Here is a 14280-nt window from a genome sequence, read left to right on the forward strand (position 1 = left end):
CTTCCAGATCAACTTCAAGAAGTCCCGTCTTCTTCCAAAATCGAAGTTCCAATGGCTCGGCCTGCAATGGGATCTTATATCTCATACTCTGTGTCTTCCCAGACCCAAGAGGTTAGAGATTGCAAGGAACACCAAACGCTTTCTCAAAGACAAAGTAAGTTCCAGACGACTCCAAGAGAGGATTCTGGGGTCCCTTCAGTTTGCCTCAGTGACGGATCTTCTTCTGAAGGCAAAATTGAAAGATATCAATCGTGTCTGGCGTTCGAGGGCGAACCGGAAGCTCCGGGACAGGAAAGTCCGCCTTCCTCCCATTCTACGGGAAAGACTTCTTCCTTGGACAAGAGCAAACAGTCTGTCAAAGTCAGTTCCCCTTCGATTTCCGCCTCCGAAATTAATCATTCACACGGACGCATCCTTATCAGGTTGGGGCGGTTATTCTCAGCTCAAGAAAGTTCAAGGTCTTTGGACTCCCTTGTTCCGCCAATTTCACATCAATGTGCTAGAGGCCATGGCAGTTCTTCTAACCCTGAAACGTCTCGCTCTTCCCAAGAAACAACACCTTCGTCTGGTCCTCGACAGCGAAGTGGTGGTCCGCTGCCTCAACAGAGGCGGGTCAAAGTCAGGGCCTCTGAACCATGTTCTAGTAGCCATATTCTCCCTAGCAGCCTTGAACCGTTGGCATCTTTCAGCTGTCCACCTGGCGGGAGTCCGGAATGTAGTGGCAGACGCCCTGTCCCGGACCTCCCCTCTAGAATCGGAATGGTCACTCGATCTAAAGTCATTTCGGTGGATTCTCTCTCAGGTTCCCGGTCTCCAAGTGGACCTCTTCGCCACGGAATCCAACCACAAATTGAGAGTATATGTGGCTCCCAATCTAGACCCTCAGGCTTACGCCACAGACGCCATGTCACAGAATTGGGACACCTGGGAAGAGATTTATCTCTTTCCCCCGGTGAATCTTTTGCTGAAAGTTCTAGACAAACTGAGATCCTTCAAGGGACAAGTAGCCTTGGTCGCACCCAACTGGCCCAAGAGCAACTGGTATCCTCTCCTGCGAGAGTTGAGACTATACCCTCACCCGATACCCAATCCGGTTCTGTCTCAGATAGTACAAACACGCGTTGTGTACGCTTTCTCAAACATTCAGAGCGCCCTAACTTTATGGACTTTATGAAGTTTGCGGCTATGCATGGTGCCAATATTGATCCTCAAAACACCTTGTTCCTAGAATCGGATAAACGGGATTCCACCATCCGCCAGTATGACTCTGCAGTTAAAAAGTTGGCAAAATTTTTAATAGACTCAGACGTGAACTGTATGAACTTGAACCTTACAGTCACTTTCTTTAGATCTTTATTAGAATCAGGTCTGGCAGCCAATACTATCACCACTATTAAATCGGCTCTGAAAAAGATCTTCCTAGTGGGTTTTAACATAGACTTAACCGACTCTTTGTTAGCTTCAATTCCGAAAGCTTGTGCCAGACTGAAACCGGTTACTCGTCCTACCCCGGTGACCTGGTTCCTTAATGACGTACTCAAATTGGCTTCTGATACCATTAACAGTTCTTGTGATTACATTCCCCTTCTCAGGAAAACACTTTTCCTGGTGAGCTTGGCTTCCGGGGCAAGAATTTCTGAATTGGCAGCCTTGTCGAGAGACCCGGGTCATATTGACTTCCTGCCTTCAGGAGAGGTCCTTCTTTCTCCTAACAAATTCTTTTTGGCTAAGAACGAAGACCCTCAAAACAGATGGTCCTCCTGGAAAATTGTTCCCCTCACGCAAGATCCGTCTCTGTGCCCTGTTACTACTCTTAGGTCTTATTTATCCCGGACCTCCTCTAACTCCTCGGGGCCTCTATTCGTTAGAGAACAAGGCGGTACCATTACTATTAAAGGGATCAGGCAACAAATCTTGTATTTTATTAAACAAGCTAACCCTGACTCTTTTCCTCTTGCACATGATATCAGGGCGGTTGCTACCTCGGTGAACTTCTTTCACCACATGAATTTTACAGACCTTTCCAGGTATACAGGGTGGAAATCACCGTCAGTGTTCAAGAAACACTACCTTAAACATTTGGAAGCCCTAAAATTTTCTACAGTAGCCGCAGGGAGCGTAGTTACTCCCAAGTAACTCACAGGTTAATGCCTTGTCTCTTTATCTCTCCCTCTTACCTGCCTCATTTATACCCTATTGTATTCGTTGGTCTCGCACCTGAATACTGTTATTATATTTGTAAATTTTTATACTCCTGAGTATCTGTATATATTATCACTCACGGCATTATTATACCTACCTTTTTGGATTTATGTTCATATTTAAGATACCCTTATAATTGTTTTTTGGTACTCATCTCTGATTAAAAGCATCCTGTATTTCCCTTACGCTTATGTTTTTTCCTTTATTTTGCAAGTTTGGTGACATTTTCTCTTGTATAGATTCACTGGGCGGCACAGGTTCGAGCCCAGAAAAGGGATTTTGACGTAGGAAAAATCTATTTCTGGGCGAAGGACCTGTGCCGCCCAGTGAACCCTCCCAGCTCCTCTCCCTTGGAGTCCCCAAACTTTGGGTGCTAAGGAGTTGGGTTCTGAGCGGATGCATTGTTAGTAGTACCGAGTGAGGTTGAACGGCTCTCCTCTATTGGGGTTTCTGTCGTGGATGAATCTAAATAGTGCGGGACCTCTGGATTATACGCCCAATTTTATACCGACACCAATAGGTGAGCGAGCTAGTTAACCTAGCACTCCTTTACATTTTTTCTCTGGTATATTTAGCAGTAAATTACCTAAGAATAAGTGCTAAATGGAGCTTATTCACAGGGCGGCACAGGTCCTTCGCCCAGAAATAGATTTTTCCTACGTCAAAATCCCTTTTATAATCATAAAATAAAAACAAATGTTGAAATAATAAAAAATATCATATTACCTACCTTCACAGGGGAGATGGTTTGAAGTTTGGTTGGTGAAATATGGAGTTGATTAACATGCTTTGGCCTTTTAGTGCTGACTGGATCCTCTGCCACAAGCATTCGTTTCCTGGACATAACTGGAGTCTTTGCCGGAGTAGTACCTTTGTACATACGTTGTTTAGAATCGAGGTTTCCCTTCTCGTTTTGCTGAAGAAAATATCTCAGATAAGGCCTTTAACCCCAGACATGAATTAAAATACCATTGCATAATTAATTAATAACCACATAATTAACATATAAATTACTAAACTTTTTTTTCATACATACCTTCTTATTCTTTTCCTGTTCTTTTCTAGCTTCATGCTTTTCCCATAAAGCTTTAATGTGTTCTTCAAGGGGTATTCCATAAATACAAAACGGTTTGCCTTCACGTTCTTCCCATTCCTTTCCAAGCTCTATGAGGCGTGTTTCAACACGTGGTAGTTCCTAATGAATAGTAAAAGAAAGATGCAAGATACATGCAGCTAAGGATTTTATAAAAATACCCATGAGGAAAAAATACCAATGCTCCAAAGGGATAGTAAAAAAAATGATACAACACATCAAGACTTGAACTCTATGCACTTAATTACTTTTTGGTCAACGTCTCTCAATAATTGCACACTTAAAAACAGGATAGATAACCACAGCACTAATTAGCTTTCTCTAATTTAATCTTTTTAGCATTATTTAATGCAACTGTAAGTATATGTTACACAATATTCAACAATGAAATAAATGAGACATGTTAATGCGGCTTCACAATTTTTTTTTGTAAAAGAACTAGTTAATGAATGCAATATCATAACAGAACTAGTAACAATTTGCTAATCCAGCATTTATAGGAGAAACCACTGGATTAGCCAAATTGTCAGATTAGCTAAAGGTTTATAGGCTAGGCTCAACAAGACTACACATATTGTATTTCATACCCTAAATTGTCTTAAGTAATACAATAATGAATAAAAATCATAAAATTAAAAATTGTGTGCCATACTTCAACAAATTTTGTCCAAAAGCTTTCCATACCAACAAGAAACAATGGAGACTTAGTTATAAAATGTCAAACAACTGCTGTAATACTATATGTAGAAGTAGCGTTATAAAGTTATACACGCATCTTCGGTGTTGCACCTTTTATAACAAGAATAATTTCAAACATATTCAGACAATTATAAAATATCTGCATATCACTATGGTAAGTAAAACCAAGTCAAAAACATAAATGATAAGCCTACTCATTTTCATGATCGTAAACGCTTCAACATCAGCCGTTCCCTTTACAGGGTGCGATGTAAAATACTTGAAATGAGTTCTCTTCTATTTTTACTTGACTTCCGAAACTCCATCACTTAGATTTTCACCCTTTACACAAATTTTCTGAGCTTTCCCAAAGGTCTTTATCACATTACTTCATGTTTACTGTTTTTCTGATCAAGTATCAGTCATCCATTTTCCCCATGTCCAAATCTCAATCTTTGAGTTCGCAGCTTTTTCTCCAACTTCTGTACATTACACCTCTCAACCTATTCCTTCATAATACTGCATGATCTTCCCTTTGTATTTCAGTCATGAATCTTAACATTCTATGGTCACACCTTATTAAAATTCCTCATTTTCTGGGTTCCGACCTGTGCTGCCCAGTGAAATGCTCCTTCAACATCATTTCTAAGGTAAAAACTGCTATGAATCTACCAGAGAAAAAATTGTATAGGAATGCTAGGTTGAACCCAGCTCGCTCACCTAATAAGGTGTCGGTATAAATAACTGGGGCGTGATAAATCACAACCAGAGGCCTCGCACCATTTAGATATCTCCTCTCAACATCCCCGTTCAGCGAGGTGTCGTTCAATACCCTAACTCCGATCTCTACTACCAACAGTCCAACCCACACTAGTGATGTCACTCCTTTTCATAGCACCGTGTGTTTACGCTGTTCTCTTTTTCGGTGTGTGTTTTTCCCGGATTTACCAAGGATTTATATCATGATGTCGGACTCTACTGTCACTCCATCAAAGTTAAGTACCAGATCTATGAGTTTTGAGTCTTTGGAGGTAGCCTTGTCCTTAGTTGCTATTTTATCACAGTTTTTAATTTTCACTGTTCGCGGCCCCGCTTCGGGACCGCCATGGCAGCTGGCTACCTCCTCTCTCTCTCTCTCTCTCGTTCTTAACCCCTTACAATTAGTCTTCCATACTGATTGTATTTCATTTTGAACCTATCTGGGTAGTTCACGGTTCACACCCCATGTTATTTTATTTTGTTATGGTATTTCATTATCCCGTTATTTACGATACAGTTGTTATGATATTACGGTAAAACGGTATCATACTTCGTGTTAGGTTGGCATGCCTGGTCGCCTTCGGGCGCTGCTAGTTTTTTATGTTACTCCACGCTATTACGTTTTCATATCCTAAGCGGATACGTTACATTATTTTTACCGACTAGTAGTTGCTTTAGTTTGAGTGGGACTCTCGCGAGGCAGTTTGTTTTCCTATTTTTATGTCAGCACCTCACCGACTTTGTGTTATGTTGGCCCCCCTGCCCAGCTCGGTCCTCCGCGCGCTGGAGGGTTCGGCCCCTCCCTTGCGTCCCTCTCTTACTATATTATTCGCATGCTTTCCTACTTATTTTATACCATATCAATTATATTATGTCTATCCGTATTGGTCATTCATTATGTCGTGGTTCTTCGACCAGGTTGGTACGCCTGGTCTCTCTGTCCACGTGATAGCCTCCCCCCCCACATCCCCACTTCAGGGATGCCTCTCGCTCCTCGAGCCTAGGAGTCAGCTGCTTTGTTTTACGGGTCGAGTCCTCTCGTACCCTTTCCCTCCTCCCCCCCATCCCCGGGGATTTCGCCTGGCTCCTTCACGGGCGGTCCTTGAACGTTAGCGAGGCTATATGTTATAGATGTTATAGATTTTATAGTTTTCCCCTACCCTCCCGTAGCCGTTTTCTCCCCGCCGCTCCGATTGGCCATCGGTCGGCGGGGGGGATTTCTGCTATGTTTTGGGTTTCATGTCTTTTATATACAGTACACATATTATTCCTGGATGCTACCTCCCGGTTCCGCACCCCACGAACCCATTATAGGATCCCTCCCTTCGCCCTCCCTGTGTGGCGTTCCGCACTTCACGGACCCCACTCGTTGTTAATAATTTTATCTACGGGATCCCCGTTTGTAGCTTCCGGACCTAGTTATCCTATCGAGTTTTTGGTTAAGGTCCTTGAGCCCGTCGGTGAGTCTCTGACTCCCGACAACCCCCCTCCCATGTCCCGCCTACCCCGGTAGGCTAACACGAGCCCCGGGCTCTCTCAGTTGTCTCTCCGGAGCCAGCGTATATCCCTAACCATATTCGATTAATCTTATATTTATATATATAGTTCTTTTACTCGACTGTCCCCCCTTGTATGATCATAGTTACGGATTGACTTATTCTGTTACCTATTAAGTGTTTTATCGCCCTTACGGCTTAAGAATGTTTTACTCACTGCTATAGCGATGTACTTTAAGCTCCCGGAGCTCCCGGTCTCCTCTAGCTTTATCGCCCTTACAGCTTAAGAAGGTTTTACCCACTGATATAACGGTGTACTTTAAGCTCCCGGGCTCCTCTAGCTTACCACGTGATACTTATGTATCTTTATTTTACAGACAGTACGTTGTGCGATGACAGCCTGCTCGGCGGTCCTCCACCAACCCTGCGGCCACGTTTGTCGGTCACACGCCCACTGTGCAATCCTTGTGGATGGATTGACCGTCTGGCACCCGGACAATTGCGTAGTCTGTTATAAGCTGGCCTCCACGCTCACCTCAGACTCGGTAAGTGGAATTGCGGTTAATTTTAAATTTACATTGTATTAACCTCTGTCATTCATGTTATTTTCAACGTGTCCCCTTTTCGGTGGCCTCGTTTTCGCAAGGAGATCCTAAGCCTTCTTATTTTACTTCCCTTGTGGAAACCACTTACCTCCAGTAATAATCTATTCTCTTTTAGAGCTCCCAGCCGGCTAAGACCTCAGCCCTGGCGACCCTCAAGGTCTGGATCGGCGGGTTCGCCCGCAACGTAAATGTTAAACAGCCTTACATTCTTTCAGAGGAATGGTGTTCTCCCATATACCACAATGCTAAGACATCGGCGGCGGTCCCCAAGGACGTGGCGGACCCCATTATTGAGAAGATCGAGTCCCTGCTCTTAGCCCCGGGCCAGGAGGAGACGGGCAGGACTATCACAGAAGACGTCGCTACTCTCAACCTGGACATAGAACCGATGGCTCTTGACGAACCGGACGTAGGTAGTGAGGTAGGTGAGGCAGGTGGGTCCCGGGCTAAGATTCCTCTCCTTAGCCCGACTTTTTCTTCTACTTCTGCTCATTCTTCTTTTCAGGGCTTTTACACCCGGGGCTGATATCAGGCCCCGCTCAGTTACCCCGAAGGTTAAGGCTCACCGTAGGCCTTTACTCAAGACCCGAAAGTCTTCAAAATCCCCGAAGTCGGTCAAAACTTCATCCTCTAGAGTCCCCAAAGACTCCGCTGCTGCATCTTCGACCTCTCATGGTTCGATATCCACGCCGGCCCCCGTTCCCGACCCGAAATCCTTTTCTAAGGAACTTCTTTTCCAGATCGGGTCCTCAATGTCATCCCTCACTGAGAGGATCTCCAACAATGAGAACTTGGTACAAGGCCTCATGCATTCGGGGCTGCCACAACAGCAGAAATACCCCATCCCCGACGCTTCCAAGCTCCCACCATTCACCAAGAGTAACCCCTGGAAGATGGCTCTGCATTCTCCTTCTACAGATGGCATGCTGACCATCGAGGGTTTTGGCACCCGGCCTATCGAGGACTACGAGTTCTATCCGACGGGACTCCAATTCCCCTTCCCCGGCTTCGCCCGTTTGACCGAAGAGGCTCTGGTCCGCTTAGACAAAGTCCCTAGGGAGACTGTTATTTATCCCAAGGAAGAGGCCCAGTCTACCTTGGTCTGGGCATTAAACGAGTGGGATTGTGTGAACACGATGCTCACACCCCACAAGAGCTCTTATACCGTGTTTGTGGTTGACGAACAAACCACCACCCCATGCGTCACCAAGATCATGGACATTGCCTATCAGTCCGCCAAGGAAGAAAAGCCTCTGCCCCAGCTCCGGGAGACAGACCTGACTTCCCTCCTCTTCCCAAGTGACCACGAGTGCTGGCGTAACGCCCCGGCCACCTTCACGGCAGGCAAACTAAGCGCTGACTGTGCTTCCACACAGTTCAGCGAACGCCTCCCCAATCTCCCGGAATCACTAATCCGCCTTGAGTTCGAGGCCCGGTGCAGGCTGAGTAGGTCGATTAATTCAGCCACTTTGGCCGAGATGACCGCCATCACTTACAAGGAGGAATCTCTTTTTAAAGTTCTCACCAAATCCCCCCTACAGACCTTGTTAGTTGATGCTTTCGAGTTTATCAACGCTACATTCCGTTGCCGGAGACACGTGTTAGCCGAGGCTACCATCAGGCATGAGCCAAATAGGCTCATCAAAGCCCCGATCTGGGGCCCGGACCTCTTCCCGGAGGACTTGGTAAACTCCGTACTCAGCAAGGCAGCTAGGGTAAACCAGAGCCTCAAAGTTAGATGGGGCCTAGTCCCCAAGCGGAAATTTGAACCACCTGGCGCCTCGGCCCGAGGCAGGAAGAGGTTGGGGCCCTTCCATTCCTCCCTGAACAGACAGCCCCTTCAGATTGCACAACCCCAACCTTCTACTTCGAAGGGACAACCTCAACAACAGTATGTGTTGGTCCCTCAGGGACAGGTAGCATCAACCTCGTATGCTACCTCCCCTGCCTTTAACCCCACCTACGAGTCCCAAGGTTCCTTCCAAGGCTACCAACGCAACAGAGGCTCTGGCGCCAGAGGTGGCTTTCGTAAAAGAGGTGGCGGATGGGGTTTCAACCGAGGCAAGGCATTCCGCGGAGGCAGAGGAGGCAAGTCATCCTCAGCCCATTGAAAATCTTCAAGTAGGAGGGAGACTTTACATCTTTCGAGACTGTTGGAAGTTCAGCAATTGGGGCTTCCAGCATAATTTCCAAAGGTCTGGGGTGGAGCTGGATAAAAGGGCCCCCTCCACCGACCAGTTTCTATCAACTTCCAACGGAGGAACTAAGATCGTTTACAGAAGACCTATTGCAGAAGAACGCAATCCAAAGAGTCCATCCCTTAAAATTTCAAGGTCGCTTGTTCAGCGTGCCAAAGAAAGGCTCAGACAAGCGAAGAGTAATCCTAGACCTGTCCCGTCTAAACTCCTTCATTTGTTGCGACAAGTTCCACATGCTAACCGTCTCTCAGGTGCGGACCTTACTTCCCCGTGGGGCCGTCACCACCTCTATAGATCTTACCGATGCCTACTATCACGTTCCAATAGCAAGGCACTTTCGTCCTTTCCTAGGCTTCAAACTAGGCAAACAAGCCTTTGCATTCAAAGTGATGCCATTCGGGCTTAACATAACGCCCAGGATCTTCACCAAACTAGCAGACGGTAATCCAAGAACTTCGAACCCAAGGGATTCAAATAGTGGGTTATCTGCACGACTGGCTCGTCTGGGCAAACGTCAGGAACTGCTTCACGGCAGCAGACAAGGTTCTCACCTCCCTTCATCAGTTAGGGTTTCAAGTCAACCTCGACAAATCCCGCCTGGTCCCGGAGACCATGTTTCAATGGCTGGGATTACAATGGGACCTACGTTCCCATACGCTATGCCTCCCGAAAGCCAAGAGGACGGAAATAGCAAAGAACAAGAAACGGTTTCTCAGGGACAAGTTGACGTCCAGGAGGAACCAAGAAAGAATCCTAGGCTCCTTGCAGTTTGCCTCCGTAACAGACGTTGTCCTAAAGGCCAAACTAAAGGACATAAACAGAGTATGGCGCACCAGGGCAAACAAGAAGCGTCGAGACAAAAGAGCTCGACTTCCCCCAATCCTACGAAAGTCTTCAGCCATGGACGAAAGTCAAAAGCCTATCGAAGTCAGTCCCCATACAATATCCGGCCCCAGGACTCGTCATTCACACAGACGCCGCCTTAACAGGGTGGGGAGGATACTCCCAACACAAGAAAGTCCAGGGACTATGGTTGACGATATTACGACAATTTCACATCAATGTCCTAGAGGCCATAGCAGTATTCCTTACTCTAAAACGATTGAACCCAGCCAGGAACCTTCATATCAGGCTGGTTCTAGACAGCGCAGTCATAGTCCACTGCATAAACAGAGGAAGCTCCAAGTCAGCCCACATAAACCACGTCATGTTAGCAATTTTTTCCATGGCGACATCGAACGAGTGGCATCTGTCAGCAGTCCACCTAGCGGGAGTTCGGAATGTAGTGGCAGACGCACTTTCGAGGACAACTCTGCTGGAGTCGGAATGGTCCCTAGACAGTCATTCCAATGGATCTTATCTCAGGTCCCGGGTCTCCAGGTGGACTTGTTTGCGACGGAATCCAACCACAAACTAGAATGTTACGTGGCACCCAACCTGGACCCTCAGGCTTATGCCACAGACGCAATGATGTTAGATTGGAACGTTTGGAAGAGGATTTATCTGTTCCCTCCGATAAATCTCCTATTGAAAGTATTGGACAAACTCAGGTCTTTCAGAGGACGAGTGGCTCTGGTAGCCCCCAACTGGCCCAAGAGCAGTTGGTTCCCTCTGTTGCTGGAACTGGGCCTCTGCCCTCGGCAGATACCCAACCCTATACTAACACAAGTAGTACAAACTCGCCGCAATGTGTTATCTTCCTCAAGAATTCAGAGTGCCCTAACTTTATGGACTTCATGAAGTTTGCAGCTCAAAAGGGTGCAAATACTGACCCTCTAAATACCCTATTTTTGGAATCGGACAAAAGGGAATCCACCCTCCGTCAATATGACTCAGCTGTTTAAAAGCTTGTTAAGTTCTTAAAGGACTCAAAGGTTGAAAAGATGACGATGAATCTAACTGTAACCTTCTTCAGAACTCTCTTTGAATCAGGCCTGGCAGCCAACACCATCACTACGATCAAGTCAGCTTTGAAAAAGATCTTCCATATTGGTTTTGATATTGACCTTACGGATTCATACTTCTCGTCCATTCCGAGAGGTTGTGCCAGGTTAAAACCATCAACTCGCCCTAGTGCAGTTTCCTGGTTTTTGAATGATGTCCTGAAACTGGCCTCTGACACTCTTAATGAATCCTGCAATTACATGGCACTGTTAAGGAAGACATTGTTCCTATTGAGCCTCGCTTCTGGCTCCAGAATTTCAGAACTATCAGCCCTGTCTAGAGACCCAGGTCATATTGACTTCCTCTCTTCGGGAGAAGTCCTTCTCTCCCCTAACAAAGTTTTCCTGGCTAAAAATGAGGACGCTCAGAACAGATGGTCTCCCTGGAAGATTGTTCCGCTTCCTCGGGATCCATCCTTGTGTCCAGCAATTACCACCCTGAAATCCTACTTAAATAGAACTTCCATTACAACCACAGGGCCCTTATTCATTAGAGAAAATGGAGGAACCATTACCCTTAAAGGAATCAGGCAACAAATCCTTTATTTTATTAAACAGACTAATCCTGAATCATTCCCCCATGTCCATGATATTCGAGCTGTTGCTACTTCAATTAATTTCTTCCATCACATGAAATTTGATGAGCTCACGAAATACACAGGCTGGAAGTCCCCTAAAGTTTTTAAACGCCACTACCTAAAACCTTTGGAAGCTCTAAAATTTGCTACAGTAGCAGCTGGGAATGTGGTTCCTCCTGAAGTTACTGAGTCTTAATCACAACGTCTTGCTCTATCCTCCTTTCCTCCTACCTGCCTTACTTATTGTTACTACCTAGTTTTGGTTTTGTTTTGCTTGATCTACACCCTTATGGTGTATTGTTTGATACCCCGTTATGATCTCAATTTCTACGAATTATTTTTGATTTTACCTGTTTTTAGTCTTACTCTCCACGGGCTGTTTTGTATTATTTATTATTAAGAATGTTATTTATTTGATCTGCATTATCTGCTTGTCTTTTCTTGCCATCCCTAGTATGGGATTTTTTGCCATTATTGTATTTAACTATTCGCACTTTATGTTGAGAGTACTTACCTACGGGATACCTTGTTTATCCTTTTCTGATATTAAAATCACGTTTGGTATTATTTTGTATTTATTACTTCCCTCAGGTATTGTGCCAAGTTTGGGTCCCTATTCTCTGGCACTATTTCATTGGGCGGCACAGGTCGGAGCCCAGAAAAGGGATTTTGACAAAGGAAAAATTTATCTCTGGGCGAGAGACCTGTGCCGCCCAGTGAACCCACTCGTCCCTCCCTTCTTGGGCCCCAATCTTGGGTGCTATAAGGAGTGACGTCACTAGCGTGGGGTGGACTGTTGGTAGTAGAGATCGGAGTTAGGGTGTTGAACGGCACCTCGCTGAACGGGGATGTTGAGAGGAGATATCTAAATGGTGCGAGGCCTCTGGTTGTGATTTATCACGCCCCAGTTATTTATACCGACACCTTATTAGGTGAGCGAGCTGGGTTCAACCTAGCATTCCTATACAGTTTTTTCTCTGGTAGATTCATAGCAGTTTTTATCTTAGAAATGATGTTAAAGGAGCATTTCACTGGGCGGCACAGGTCTCTCGCCCAGAAATAGATTTTTCCGTTGTCAAAATCCCTTTTCTATGCCACTGCCCATGTTTCTGATGCATAAAAAGGTCTAATTTACCAGTAGTAAGAGTTTACTCTCTCTACTAATTAAGCAAGGTACCAAGAATAGGGTATTAAAAACAAATTTTCATATCAAAATTAAATATTTCAATATTTACCTGAGAATCATGTGCTTTATTCTTTTAATGAAAAGCTCATCGGTGATTAAAAAATAAATAAAATATATTCTTATAAAGGCGAGGGCAAAACCTTTGTTCCCTTTATTTAAGATACAAGACTGATAAAATCTCGAACTTTATACATTCCCCCTGACTGCCATGATTAAGTAGGCATTAAACAAGTTCAAGATCTCTGTGGTTCACTGAAAGACGTAAAGCTACGAATCTGCCCAGGGGTAGATCTACCTTGGATATTATCATATCTTATCAGTTTCTTTCTATTTGAAAAATTTTCTCTTGAGTATATCACATCCATAACCCTTTTTCTGTTGGCATTAACCTCAGCTAAACTCATAAGTGAATTACTATACAGCAGGTGCCAAAACTAATGCTACAAATTGCAAAATTCAATGTACCACTTCTTTAGAAACTTGTGGGGTTGCCATTTAGAAAATTTTATTACAATTATTGTCATCCTTTTTATCTGTTAAGTATCAGTGATTACCTATAGTCACAGAAGGTATTTCATCAGTGAATGGTCAATGTTATTTGGATAACTGTTTAAAAAAAAAAAAAAAAAAAAATTTCCCCATATAAACATCAGGGGCTCTACGTGTGTTAACGAGTGTTCAACATTGAATAGCAGCAAGAACGACTCATAAGCACTGGCCCAATGAGATTTCTAAATTAACTTTCTACTTTTATAGTGTTGCATTGAATGTTATTATGGTTTCTTTTGATAAAATACAAAGAAGTTTGGCAACTGAATGATGAAATATAGAGACACTAGTTGAAGTGTAAATAAAAAGAGAATCAAATTTATAAGTGCATTTAGCATTGGCTACATAGGCTTCTATCAATAACTGAGGAAAAATATTTTCCAGCTTATTAATCTTTAAAAATTTTGAGTAGTTTGGATATCTGCATGGTTGTATCATAATTTTCCATAATCCTTACCATGAGTTTTGTATATATGTGCTTGGCTTACGTGCTTGAAAATTCTATTCATACCAGCCTTATCGTCCAGGAGCAGTTTAAAACGCATCCTGAAGTCATCCAGATTGACTGGACTGCCAAATCACCAGACCTCGATTCCATTGAATACATATGGGCCATTATGACTAAAGAATGGGACGGTACTGTCCTTATGATATTTATTTATTTATTTATATATATATATATATATATATATATATATATATATATATATATATATATATATATATATATATATAGATATATATATAATTATATATATATATATATATATATATATATATATATGCATATAGATATATACTGTATATATATCTTTAAAAGCGTATATATATATATATATATATACATATATATATATATATATATATATATATATATATATATATATATATATATATATACAGTGATACCTCTGGATACGAAAGTTTCTGCTTACGAAAAATTCAGGATGCGAAAAGTGATTCAAAGATTTTTATGCCCCAGGATACGGATAA

The 14280-nt window shown here is 43.7% G+C and overlaps 1 protein-coding gene across 2 annotated transcripts in view; it reads right to left on the reverse strand.

Moving 5' to 3' along the window:
* Positions 1-14280, reverse strand: part of LOC137654904 (protein regulator of cytokinesis 1-like) — a 147964-nt gene that overhangs the window by 36173 nt on the left and 97511 nt on the right. For both annotated transcript variants that reach the window (XM_068388819.1, XM_068388821.1), the window contains exons 10-11: positions 3239-3397; positions 2933-3118 (exon numbers count right to left, since the gene is read on the reverse strand). In XM_068388819.1, coding sequence (XP_068244920.1) covers positions 2933-3118; positions 3239-3397 — 345 coding nt within the window. The remainder of the gene's footprint in view (positions 1-2932; positions 3119-3238; positions 3398-14280) is intronic.

This window comes from Palaemon carinicauda, chromosome 1 (assembly GCF_036898095.1).
Source record: "Palaemon carinicauda isolate YSFRI2023 chromosome 1, ASM3689809v2, whole genome shotgun sequence".
In the NCBI taxonomy this organism is placed as follows: domain Eukaryota; kingdom Metazoa; phylum Arthropoda; class Malacostraca; order Decapoda; family Palaemonidae; genus Palaemon; species Palaemon carinicauda.